The sequence below is a fragment of the Heliangelus exortis genome, chromosome 13 (assembly GCF_036169615.1).
Source record: "Heliangelus exortis chromosome 13, bHelExo1.hap1, whole genome shotgun sequence".
NCBI classification, from domain to species: Eukaryota; Metazoa; Chordata; class Aves; order Apodiformes; family Trochilidae; genus Heliangelus; species Heliangelus exortis.
The window spans coordinates 754646-767054 of NC_092434.1; the positions used below are offsets into that span (position 1 = coordinate 754646).

At 38.4% G+C, this 12409-nt stretch overlaps 1 protein-coding gene across 4 annotated transcripts in view; it reads right to left on the minus strand.

Moving 5' to 3' along the window:
- Positions 1–12409, minus strand: part of BANP (BTG3 associated nuclear protein) — a 135833-nt gene that overhangs the window by 61585 nt on the left and 61839 nt on the right. For 2 of the 4 annotated variants that reach the window (XM_071756548.1, XM_071756551.1), the window contains 3 exons: positions 5810–5940; positions 2910–2981; positions 840–884 (listed from right to left, as the gene is read on the minus strand). In XM_071756548.1, coding sequence (XP_071612649.1) covers positions 840–884; positions 2910–2981; positions 5810–5940 — 248 coding nt within the window. The remainder of the gene's footprint in view (positions 1–839; positions 885–2909; positions 2982–5809; positions 5941–12409) is intronic. The other 2 variants (XM_071756549.1, XM_071756550.1) reach the window with 2 other exon arrangements.

The window sequence follows — 12409 nt, forward strand, 5'->3', positions numbered from 1 at the left end:
ACAAGTTCAGAGCACCAGGAGCTTCTCAAGGCTTCTGAGTTCATGAACCTTCATGATGAAAGCACTTGCAGTTGAGGTCAGTAGACAAGTTCTAGCCATATGTCTCACAACTTGTTAATATTCAACAGGAACAAAAAAAATTCATAACACATTTATTCAAGTAACCAGGCTAGAAAGCTTCTTAAAGGAATATTTTTTGTGCTGTGGGTATTTTAATATAGCTCAACATTTAGTAGTGTGTCTGAGATCAAATGTTAGCAATTTTGCTGACACTTGACATGGAAATTTTGCTCATTTAATCACTTATTGACTCGTCACTCAAAGTAAAAGCTGCTTTTTCTTACCTTGTGTGTGCATAAGCACCTAATAAAGCCATCTTATCAAAAAGAACAAAAGCAGATGTGAAAGATCTCTTTCTCCCAAGACAGGCATACAATGAAAAAAGAGCTGCTTAACCTCAGCAATAAATGTTCTCAGCTTTGCATAGTTTGCAGTCCACATCTGGCCACAGTGACAGATGATAACAGAAGAAAGAACACACTGTACACAATATAATCAATCCACTTAGCAAACATCAGAGTGAAGAAGCTCAAAACAAGAAGGTATAAAACACAGGGAGAAATCTCTTGCAGGAACAGTGAAATAAGCTTGGTCACTTTGAGTCACCAGACAATGTCCTTAGCTTATGATTTATCATTCTGCAAGGTGTTTATTTAAACACAGAGACCAGAACAGATTTTCCTCTTTAAAACACACTAATAGTGTGAGGCCACTCCAACTGCAACATTAATTTTAAAGACCAAAGTAAAATGTAGTGTGAAACTCAGTTCTGTTCCTACCTGCCCATCTTGACCCACGTGAACTTGATGTATCTGCAGGTTTCCCTGTGAAGGAAGAGCAGTGAAAATAAGAACAAGTTTGGAACTGGAAAAAGTTGCTCTGTCCTGAAAAAGGCCTGGTTCTCATCTTATAATTAAACTAATTCAATATTAGGGAGATGTATTAATTTAGGAAATTCTGCTGAGGGTTATTTTGGCAATCCAGCTACAGTTCAATGGTCACCACTTCAACCACAGAATATAAAAGAGGAGACTAAAAAGCATCAGCATGTTTTGCCTTTTGAAATTTACTGTACAACATACAGTATTTTTATGCAAAGTTCATTTGCATGGCTTTTAAGGCAAGATTTTTGTTTTCTTTATTTATATAAAACTGCATATTTAAGTCAAACCCTTACTACACTAGAATTAGTACAACTCTTCTGCACGTAGAGAGTTTTATTTACTCTTTGTGGTTATAAAGTTACTGCATATAGATTTTTTTTTTTTTTTTATAAAAATTTGATTGCAAAGACCAACATCGTTCTACTACAGGAATTACATCTATTACAAAAAATCCTCAATAATGTGAAGTATTTTAAAGGGAACTGTAGCTACAAAGTCTGAAAAGGAAAGCAGTATCTTTACAAAATGAAGGTTGTATCCTCAGAGGTGTTTTTTCAAATGTACACTTAGATAAAAAAGAAAAAAACAGCTTCCTAAACACAGCAGCTTGCAGTGCAATAGCCCAGTTCTTTGAGGGAAACAAACCCCAATTCTTTGATTTGCATGTTTTCTGCCTTTTCTCTTGCTGTCAGCACTTCCTCTTATTTGAAGCTGTGTACACTGCAATAAATTTAAAACCAGATGTTTTCATCAGTCACGGACAAACACTGTCCTTAAAAGTCTTCCACACAGGAACTCTGGATGCAGCCAGCAGAGCCCGGTGTGTGCTTTAACCTCAGGATCAATTACAAGGACTATTTGCTGAATCATAATTTTTTCAGTGGCTCTTTACCCAAGAAGTGCTTCAGCTTTATTGTAGCACTCTGTGCTTTCCTTCAGACCCAGAACATTTTGATCCTTTATTTCTCCCTAGGTCTGACAAGCTGTTCAAAGGAGGCTGCCTTTAACTATAATATTTATATAATATTTCTCTAACATTTATTCTACAGTAGCTCTCTGTGTTAACATTATTCCTCCCCATCAAAAGTGGTTTTATGAGATGTGATTTAGAGTACTTTGGAAATGGATTAAATTAACCCACAAACAGATATGCTTAACATAGAGTAAAAAATCTCTATGGGGAAATCAGAGATTAAAACCCTATTCTGCATTTATGCTTTACTTTATTTTGCTATTGCTTCTTCACATAAAGAAATTATGTACACAAGAAGTCAAACACCAGTGTTAGCATTTAGGAGTCTATATATTCTTAAATAACCACTCTCACTCAGGTAAATTCAGCTGATTTTAATGGCTGTTTTGCCTGAGTGGGGAAAAAAAAAAGGATAATTGAAAGGTTTCAGTACTGCATTTATCCATTTCCATTCTACTCTACTGTTTTATGGAAAAAATTATTAAGTGTAACTACTGCAGTCAGATTACTTGATCAGCAATGACAGTAAATTCACTTTTTTTCTGCAGTGTATGTTTACTAGATAGTGTCTGAAGCTTACTCCAACTCCTGTTCAACAGTTTCCATAATTAAAGATGCTTTTGAACACATTTTGCTCATTAACCTAACTAAACCACTTTCATTTCTCAATGGCAGCAAAAGCACCTAAGCTGCCTTATAAAATAATACTCTGCAAGTATTAGATTCCCAGCAAAGACCATCAGCCATTTAGAGCAATCAGTGTTACAAACCCAAGGAGCATTCTTGGTTGATCAAGGGAAGGAAAAAAATTAAAAAGCAAAACACAGAGGCAGAAACATCATTTTGAATTTCCTGCCCCACAGCACATTTCATCCTGGCTCCACCACGTGCTCTGTGCTGCACTGGAGCAGCACTCAGAGGTTTGGGGTTGGAATCAGGGCCCTAAATTCCTGCCAACATCTGCTCCACGGGCACCCAAATGCTTGGCTCACCTCACTGTCCTGTGTGATTTGAACTTGCTCCCCCTGAGGAACTTGGGCTATGTGGAGATGGCCCTGTGGGATCCACAACAAAAGAAAACACAAAGGAGCATCAGAAGAAAATCAAATCTAGAGGAAGAAGCTATTACCTTGGATTCAATACAGCTGAACGTATGGAAGCAAAACATTTATTCAACAGACACCTTTTAAAAAAGACCAAGTGCAGCCATATTTCCCCATTTTTTAATGCAAAGTACAGGCAGAGTGGCTTTGAACAGAGTGCTTCATTTTCACATGGGAGGAAAGCAAATGGGCATTATAAAACCAACATAGTGCAGTTCTCTACAGACATAATATCTACATTTTTGACTGATACACAAAGCACGGGACTAGCTTGTTTTAGTACATTAACATTGTGCCCAAAACAATTTAAAGACCTTGGAAACCTAGTTCTGAAAACAGATGGGCCAAGAGTAACTACTCAGAAGGCTGAGGTTCAAAAAGGACATTCCCCTGGTTATGGGGAAGTACCATGCTAAAAACTGTCTCTGAGCCTGCTCTAAATTGCCATGAAGTCATTAATTTGAATGCAGTTACACTGGTCCATGTTAGTGGAGAAACTGCCTGAAGAATTTTAATACTGTTAATACCTGAGTGTTGCCAACCCTACCCACCACTTGAGAATGGTATTCAGCCTACCAGCTGATCAAAACATGGATAAGAGTGGACAGAATTCCTTGTGCATCCTGACTAGCCCAGCAAAGTCTCTGCTACTCTGATTTACCTGACGGGAGATTGGATTCTAAATAACCTACTTCAGGGTTTATAAGGCTTTGTGTTCATTTTAATATGCCTGCATGAGGCAGAGATTAAAGATAATCACTTGGAATTCTGTCAAAGGCTCTTCTTATTTTATAACACAAGAACAATTGCATGTGATTTTCAAAGAAACACAGATCCCTCTATTTCAAACAGTTTCATTTCCTTTGGAAGGAAACTGTCTATTTATAGGGAGAAAAAACAGACTGAAAGTATCACTCTGACAATAGGGACTGTATATAAAATTAGAGCACAGCCCAGTCCATGTTGAGATTAGAATCACTTTGCTCCTTAACATCAAGCTCTCAGGGCTCCCAGGAAAGAGAATTAAACATTTAAAAGATCCATTTACAGTGGTTTCAAATATAAGCAATCTTTTCTGACTGAAGGGAGGGAAGCAGGGGAGGGAGGTGACTTTAGTCACCTTTGTATCCTGCAGCATTCTGAAAAAAACCTGCTCACTCATCTGTTGCAGACCCATAGCTTGTCTTCAGGGACAGTTCTTTTGGATAGTTCACAAATTAAATTCAATACTGATTTGTTAAAAAACTTCTGTAATGTAAATAACTACTACCCTGCTCCCCAGTCTTGACCTGACCTCTGTGTATCATTCCCTAGAACTGAAAAAACCCCTTTTTCCTCTGTTTCAGCCTAGGATCCCTCTGCATGTTGGACACATTCTGGCTAATATTAAAGCAATGCTTACAGCTCTGTCAGTTGCCTTCAGCAACATGCAGCACATCTTGAAATTCTTCCCTCCTTTCCACACCACATTTCTCCTCTGATTCTTCTGCTGCTATTCCAGTGAACCTTCTCACAGACATTCCAAAAGCATCTGTCCTTCATAACCCTTTTTTCTTTGTGATATTTCTAAGCAACTTCACCATTTCCCCCTGACAACTTGCAGCTCTGCATGACCAGACTCCAGGATTCCCTGTGCTGAGTTTTCATTCTTTAAGTGATTCCATTGGGCACATTTGCTCCTTCTCTCCTGCTCTGCTTCTCTGACTTGGGGAGAGAATCCTAGAAATACCCAAAAATGCTTCATTATCCTTCACTACCCTTTGCAACAGCCAGACCTGGGTCCTATAGTTTATCACACTAATACCTCTCAAGAATTCTTGTTTATTTGCCCATTTCCAGCTGTTTCTTTAGCTTGGTTTGTCAGGCAAGTGGGCATAAATCATACAGATCAGGTATGTATGTGCCCATACACCTTTTTTTTTTTCTGTCCTGTGCTTGTGCACTGCCTGGCACAGTTGAGAACTGGCCCATGCTCAAGCTTCTGAGTACCTTCAAAACACTAAATACCACCAGGGGAAAAGTGTCTGCTAAATGACTGCACAGAAATGCTGTCAACTACAGCACCAAGGTTTTAAAAATTAATGGAGACAGATTTCTCAGGTTTTTACCTCAAAAAAAAAAAAAAAAAAAAAGAGTGGGCAGATACATAATTCACTGTTTCTGAAATCTGCATGTCTGCAATGCCCTCAGATTTTATTAATTTCATCTACTTTCTTTTAAAATTTGAAGTTAAAACACTCCTGTATTCAAACTGTGGACAAGGTGATTTTTTTTTTGCAGAGTACAGTAAAACCCCATATAAAACATAATCATGGCCTGAGTTATGGTAGCAGTCTCAGGATTTAAATAATGTCAATATTTATAACTTCTACTTCTATACATGTATCTAAATGAATACATATGTAAAGGATTCAGCAAACAGATGTTAAAAAATGCCTGAGAATGCAGGGGTTTTAAAGTGAAAAATAAAGAAATGCTGTCTTGTTTTGCCATTCATAACTAGAACTACCTCTGAAGTGCAAAACATACACTTAGCAGGTCTGCTACTGTCATGATGGCAAGTGCAAGCAAATGGGCAGGTAGAGAACAAATGTGCAAATGAATTTAAAACAATTGTGTGAGCAAATCCTGCCTGAAGATTTTTACCAAATGACTAAAACATTTTTCAAAATACTTCAAGGCTTACTTTCTGAAAATCAGGCTTAACAAGTGATGAAAAGTCACTTTTTAAAAAGAAAAAAAAATTAAATTTCACGGGAAGCAAGGTTTAGAAAAAGTTTAGTACATACTACTTGGACTTGTCCATCTTCTCCTATCTGGTGGATCTGAACCTGCTGAGCATTGGCTAGTGCATAGTGTAGTGCCTGGGGCTGGTTCTGCTGGATCTCATTAGAAGCTGAAACTGAACTCTGCGAGCCCTCTGAAAAAGAGACAAAAATCCAACTTTATTAGATGTGCATAGCCCATGGCAGTGTCCACGCACACTTTAATGGAAAACAAACAGAGGAAAAGTTGATGCAGATCATTTATACATCAATATTCTTATGCACATCACCTGTTGATTTGTTACCAATTCCCAAGGCTGTTTTGTCTCATACAAAGCACATGTTTAAAAAGCACCTTTTGAATCCAGATTAAAGAGTTGGCAACTGAGCACAGCAAAACCACATTTCCTAAGCAGTTCAACCCTTTTTTTTGTACACCTGTGTAGCTGAGCAGCATTACAGCCACCCCCAGCACATCTGAAAAGCCATCCTGTACACTGAAGTTATCATATAAATAAAGGATATCTCTCAATTGGTTTTCAAGAATCACCATCTATAATTCATACTGACATCCAAGCCTGGAATTATTTATTTTTGTTAACCTCAAAATGACAGGCTGATTTCTTGACTTAGATGAATTTAAGCACTGCCTCCCACTGCACAGTAAGACCATCTGAAAATGCCCCTAAAAAAAAAGGAAAAGACACCTGGGTGTTATCTTCAGCTAACAGTGACAGCAACCAAGAAAACCACCGTGTGATTTCAGGAGGATAACAACTTGCATTAGAAGTAGACATATCATAGATTCATTGCTAGGTTATCCACCTGCAGTGAAAGGATGCTTAGAGATATGAAGAGGCAAAAGGAAAAGGAAAAAGAACTAATTTTTTAGGATAACAAATACTTTTTTCTTTTTTTTTTTTAAAACATGACTTTCCAAGGCATTTGGTACCAGTGATACTAAGACACTAATAATGTCAATAATTCTGTACTGAAAGGGTGAAATGAAATACAACAGACCAGAAACTAATGCAATGTATGGGTCTTCCTACAGATCAAGATGCCACTAGCAGGGAAATATATTAACAGATAGCATATATACTTTTAGAAAGCAGGAAAAAACCTGGAGCTATCCATCAATGCCACTTCAGCAGTACCTGGGACAAGTTCAAACACCCACTCTTAGGAAAAACCTTAAAACACCCAAATATACTAAGATTCAGCATCACTCCATATACTAAGATTCAGCATCACTCCTAGTTTTCTTCTTACTCTTTTTTTCTTCTTTTTTTTTTTTTTTTTTTTTTTTTTAATTTGATTCATCTTGAAGAACAAGACTGTCACTGGGGCTTTCAGAATGATGTATCTGAAGAAAACCTTACACAGTTTTCCTGTAAACAACTTCACATTTTTCTTTTTCCTCTGCAGGAGTTCAATGAAATCACTTCAAGCTCCAAGTGCTTTCCAATTTTCCTCCATTATTTCTTGCTCTGACAATGACTTTTATGCTGCAAGGTACCACAAAGCACAAGAACATCCACCCTGTATTGACGTGGAGTATTCCAGGGCTTTCAAGCTCTCCAAGCACTGGAAACCATAATGAAAATATTTAAGAAACAAAGTCACTCTCCTTCCATTGAAGATCTTTTCCTTACAAGGCTTTATGTACAGCTTAAATAAGCACCCCATGGGCCTCATCCTGCTCAGAAGTAACTGATGGCTGAGATGTTTTGATTTTTAAAATGACAGTTGGTTTTTTTTGGAATAAACACAGCAGGAAGCCACGTTTCATAAAGTTTTAAGACCTCTGCTTCACACTGCAGGATTTAAGCTAAAAAGAGAATTTTAGTTTTGCAAGAACGAGCCCTAACTACTCATAAAAACATTTTAGTGGAAATGTTCATTAATAAAATCATCCATTTAGGATTATTTTCAAATGTTTGTGGAAGGGGATAATTTTGAATTTTAAGTCTAAACATGGGAACTGGAAACCAGTTCAAAACCACTAAGTTGGTTATTTACTTCTTTGTTGAAAAGTATAACTGCTTAACAATTCAGCTACACAGCTCTAATTGCATTAGCATTCTCCAAATACAGAACTACAACTATAACTGAACAAAACACAACAATTCTATGTTTTGCAACCTATTGGGTGTGTATCTTCACCCCTTTACATGCGACCAGTAGGTAATTGCAGAAAACATGGAAATTCTTAGATACAGTCCTGCCACTTGCTGTGCAATTCCAGGACTTGCCCTACAGAATTCTGGATGGGATTAACAAATCCCCACTGGCAGAAAAGTCCTGTACCTACTGTGAGAAGCTGCACCATGGACCAACTAAAAACCCCACTTCCTTCAGATGCTGATCCCATTGCCAGAGGCTGTGCCATGGCCACTGGAAGTCACAGATACCCCAGGGAAATTCTTTCCCTGAGCCACTTTTTCTCTCATTTCCCTTCAGTCCTAGCAATAGTTTATGTAACTACTTTTATTGCATTTTTAATTTCACAGGTCCCATTTCTTTAGGATGCTAAATGGCCAGGCATGCCCACTGTTATTCATCTTGCTTTTCACAGGCTACCCACTACTCCATTCCTGGGTGATTTTTTTTCTTCTATCCTGTTTCCCAGTCCCCTGCTATGCAAGCTGAGTTACAACTCAACTTTAGTCACATCCCAGAGTCCCAATAAATAATCCTTCATTTAGGTGTGTGGGTGCATACAGACATGTGCATACATGCACACCTTCATACTCTGAAAAATATAGAGTATAAATGTAAATACACATCCACAAACAGCAAAACTGGACTTGGGACACAAGCAAAGTAGGATGTGTTTCACTCCCAGGTATAATAACCTCCTAGCAGTACCCAAACTGCAATGCTGTGCTTCTGAGAAAACATGCAGATGCATTTATAACAACTTATTTCTTGTCTGATTAAGAAAGTTAAGTAATATTCAAAGCAAGAAGAGCTGCAGCAGATAAAAATACATATTTACATGTATCATATGCACACATTGAAGTACATTTCTAATGGTGAAGTCCAAAAGACTTTATTTGTAAACCATCTTCAGATGGCCAGAAATTATTATGCTTTTCAGAGAGGAGACACAGACTGAATGCAATCTTACTGTACATCTCACTTGGTTACTTATAAATAGATTTCAGTTTGGCTTCACTGCAACAACCACAGTTGGCTTTTTTTTTTTTTTTTTTTTTTGGGTAGGGGGGGTAGTTTTGGTGGGGTTTTTGTCTTCTTAGAAAGAAAGGAGAGGATTCAACAGTGTCTAAAAACAAAACATTCTTTATAAGTACTGTTTTTCCCCTCTAAACCTCTGACCAGACTGCAGTAATATTTATCCATTTTTAAACATTCCCCATTAAAAACAAACACCATCATGAATAGCACACAGCTTGAACAGAGGATATGTCAACAGCTATAAATCACTAGCATGTAAACTATCCAGCCCCACATTTACAACTTTGATGTATTAGAGAATCCCTGGCACCCAGCAGCTGTACAGCTGAACCCCTGCTTTGAAATTTTCCATTGGAAGCTTCCAAAGGGGCACTTGGGCATGAACCCAACAACTTGTGTAGCACTTCCTCCTCAGCACCTTATCCCTGGCATTCCCAAAGCACCTTCCAGTAGATGGAATCACCTGGGAGATGCTGCACTGCCCCTTCCACAGGTCGTGAAGTTGTGACACAAGGAGGAAAAACCTGACTGCTGAAATACTCCTCCTTCCTCCCACGTTGAAATGGGACCTTTTATATTTTCTGTTTGTTTCCTGCATGTGCTTCTGAGTCAAAGAACATGTAGCCTAAGCCTGTCTTCAAGAGTTGGCAAAACCACCCCCCCTGAAGCACTTATTTCTGTCACATTTCTCACAGCTGATATTCCTCAGATGCTGCAGAGCAAGATCAGATTTGTCAGACAAATGTTACTTGCAACTGGTTCAAGAGAATGCGTGTTTAATTCTCAACTAAGATCAGGTTTTAAATTCCTCACTTCAATGGCAAAATCTCTGGGGTTTTCTAATTCTTTCCTGTCCTACTTTATCACTGGAGGATCTGGCTTTTCATTCTGGAAGGAAACGTAGGAGGTACAGATGCTGTAGTAGAGGGAATTCAGGCTTTGTCTCCTGATATATTGTTATCCAAGATTCTTCTCCTGGTGTCTAAGCCTCCCAGCCTCACTTTTCTGCTTAAAAACTAGGATGGATTTTCTTGCTTCCTTGATGTGGGACTCCTAGCAAGGAAAAGTTAAGAGCCAGACCTAGCAAAGCAGTCCCCAAAACTAAAAAGCAGGGAAAAAACCACCATTGCTGAACAATTTATCACAATAAAACCTGCAAACCATTATCTCAACCTGAGCTAAATGTGCCCAATTTTGCAGCACAGCTTTGAAGATTTGGCTGCGCATCCCTTTTTCTATGTGTGACATCTCAGCACTTCAGCCTAAATCTACATATAAATCCCAGAGTCATAGAACTAATTAAAAATTCCAACATGGAAAACTGTGATAACAGCTTTAACAATCTTAAGAGAAATTAAAAGAAAGGGAGAAGGCACTCTTCAATTAATCCTCCTCCCAAAACCCTCATTTCCTACTGCCTTTCCTCCACAGACTGCTAACATTTTTAAAAAGAGTATCTAGTTAAATTATCGTGGCAGCCATGTGTACAACTCTTGTCAGAAGAAGAAGAAAAAAAAAAAAAGGGAAAATCACACATTAAGGATGGAAGAAGGGGCTCTGAGAAGAGCAGAACAAACTGCAACGAGTAACTCAGTTCCAACACAAAAGGCAACAGCTTCACACACAAGAGACAGATAAAATAAGGAAAAAATGCCTAAATACCAGTTTGCTACAACAACTTTACACAACCTCCACATCTCATGGTTACTTTAGAGCTGCACAGCCAACTAGATGTAGAAAAATCTCCATTTATTTGGGGGTGAAGGGCAGAGGAAAGATACTCACTCAGTATTTTCCTTACAGCTTCTGCTTAGACACGTTTTTGTCTCCACATAAGTTGCTCTTGAGCTCCTAACACCTGAACACTATCAGAGAATTATTAAAGCCAAAAAGTTCTAAGGCTACACAAGGAGTAGGGGCTGAGCCTCCTGCTTTTCTGTGGTATCTGCACAGCTAATTTTTCCATATGATGAACAGAGCAGAGACAAGATCTGTTAGCATTTTTAACTCCATGACTCACATCAAAGCCATGTGCTACATGAACTTTTATGCAAAACAAGCAGAAAAAAAAAAAGTAAAACTTTTGATACGTCCAACAAGTACAGGAGAATGAAGCCCCAGAATAGGAATCCTCTTTAGATGTAAATAGTTCAGCATAATTTATTATGTGTGCAATAACCCAATGCTTATAAAAATCCCCAAATCACAGAATAGATTGGAATAGGTTGGAAGTGACCCCTGGAGATTACCTAATCCAGTGTCCTTCCTTAAAGAAAGTGCCAATAAATTGGTGCTGATTGAAGCTACATTTATACTATTTTATATTAAATTCTATGATATTATACTATAACATAACAGAAAGCTGTTATCAGCCCCCAGAGACAGAGGATGAAAAATATTGCTTTAAGCCAATTAAAAACAAGTTTTAGATTTGAGCCTTTTGTTGTTGTTCTTGCTTTGCACCTCTTGCTCACAATTTTAATATGAAATCCCCCAGCCACAAGCTCAGAAGTGGAAAAACCTCCCCAAACTCTGGAAGAAGTTCCTGCAGGGAACGTGGTGTCCATTCATGAGGGCATTAAAATCATATTTAAACCTCTTAATGATGTTTTCAGAGCAGCTCAGCTGCATGGCAGACACTGTGATACTGTGAGCCTACTCAATGCATCTGTTGATGGCAATAAAAAGTGCTTTCTGCAGGCTATAGGAACATCTCTCAGGATAAGCCTTAAAATTCCCTAGCAAATGGTCAGCATTCAGCTAAGAAGCAGCAGGTTTAAACACCTCCACAAATAACTTTGGGTTATCATATTTAACCTGGTAAAAGGGGGGGGGGGGGTGAGTGTGTGTGCAAATTTTATGCCATGGGGGCTGAATATGGCACAGTAGCCATCCAAAATCTTTTAAGAGCCTTTTTTTTTTTTTTTCTTTTTTTTTTTTCCCCATTATATCTTTTGTGAGAAGCAGCTACTTTATTCCACCCAACAGATGAACAACTCAGATGCCTGGTATCTGTACCATATGATTGAGGGGAACCAAACACAGGCAGACAGCAGCAACCACAGCTGGGTGCTGACCTGACACCAAGCACCTAGGAGCTGCTCTGAAGAGCTGTGAGTAACAATTGGGGGAAAGACAGATTCTCAAGTAGCTGAATTCCAGACTGTTCAAGGCTCACCTTAAATTGCCCCCTGAAACAAACGCTACCATAAAAACTGTCTGGGTTCATATGTAACACTTTAAAAAGCTGTATTTGACAGCTATGTTGTCATAACTGTGAAATACAGACCTCCTTTACTTCAGAGCTGTGAAATATTACTGCTTTTTCCTGCTAGCTGGCAGCAGGAATTCTCCTATATCCACTATACAGTGCATATAATAAGGACCAGATGCCTGTGAATTATGATGCTGTAATTCCATTGA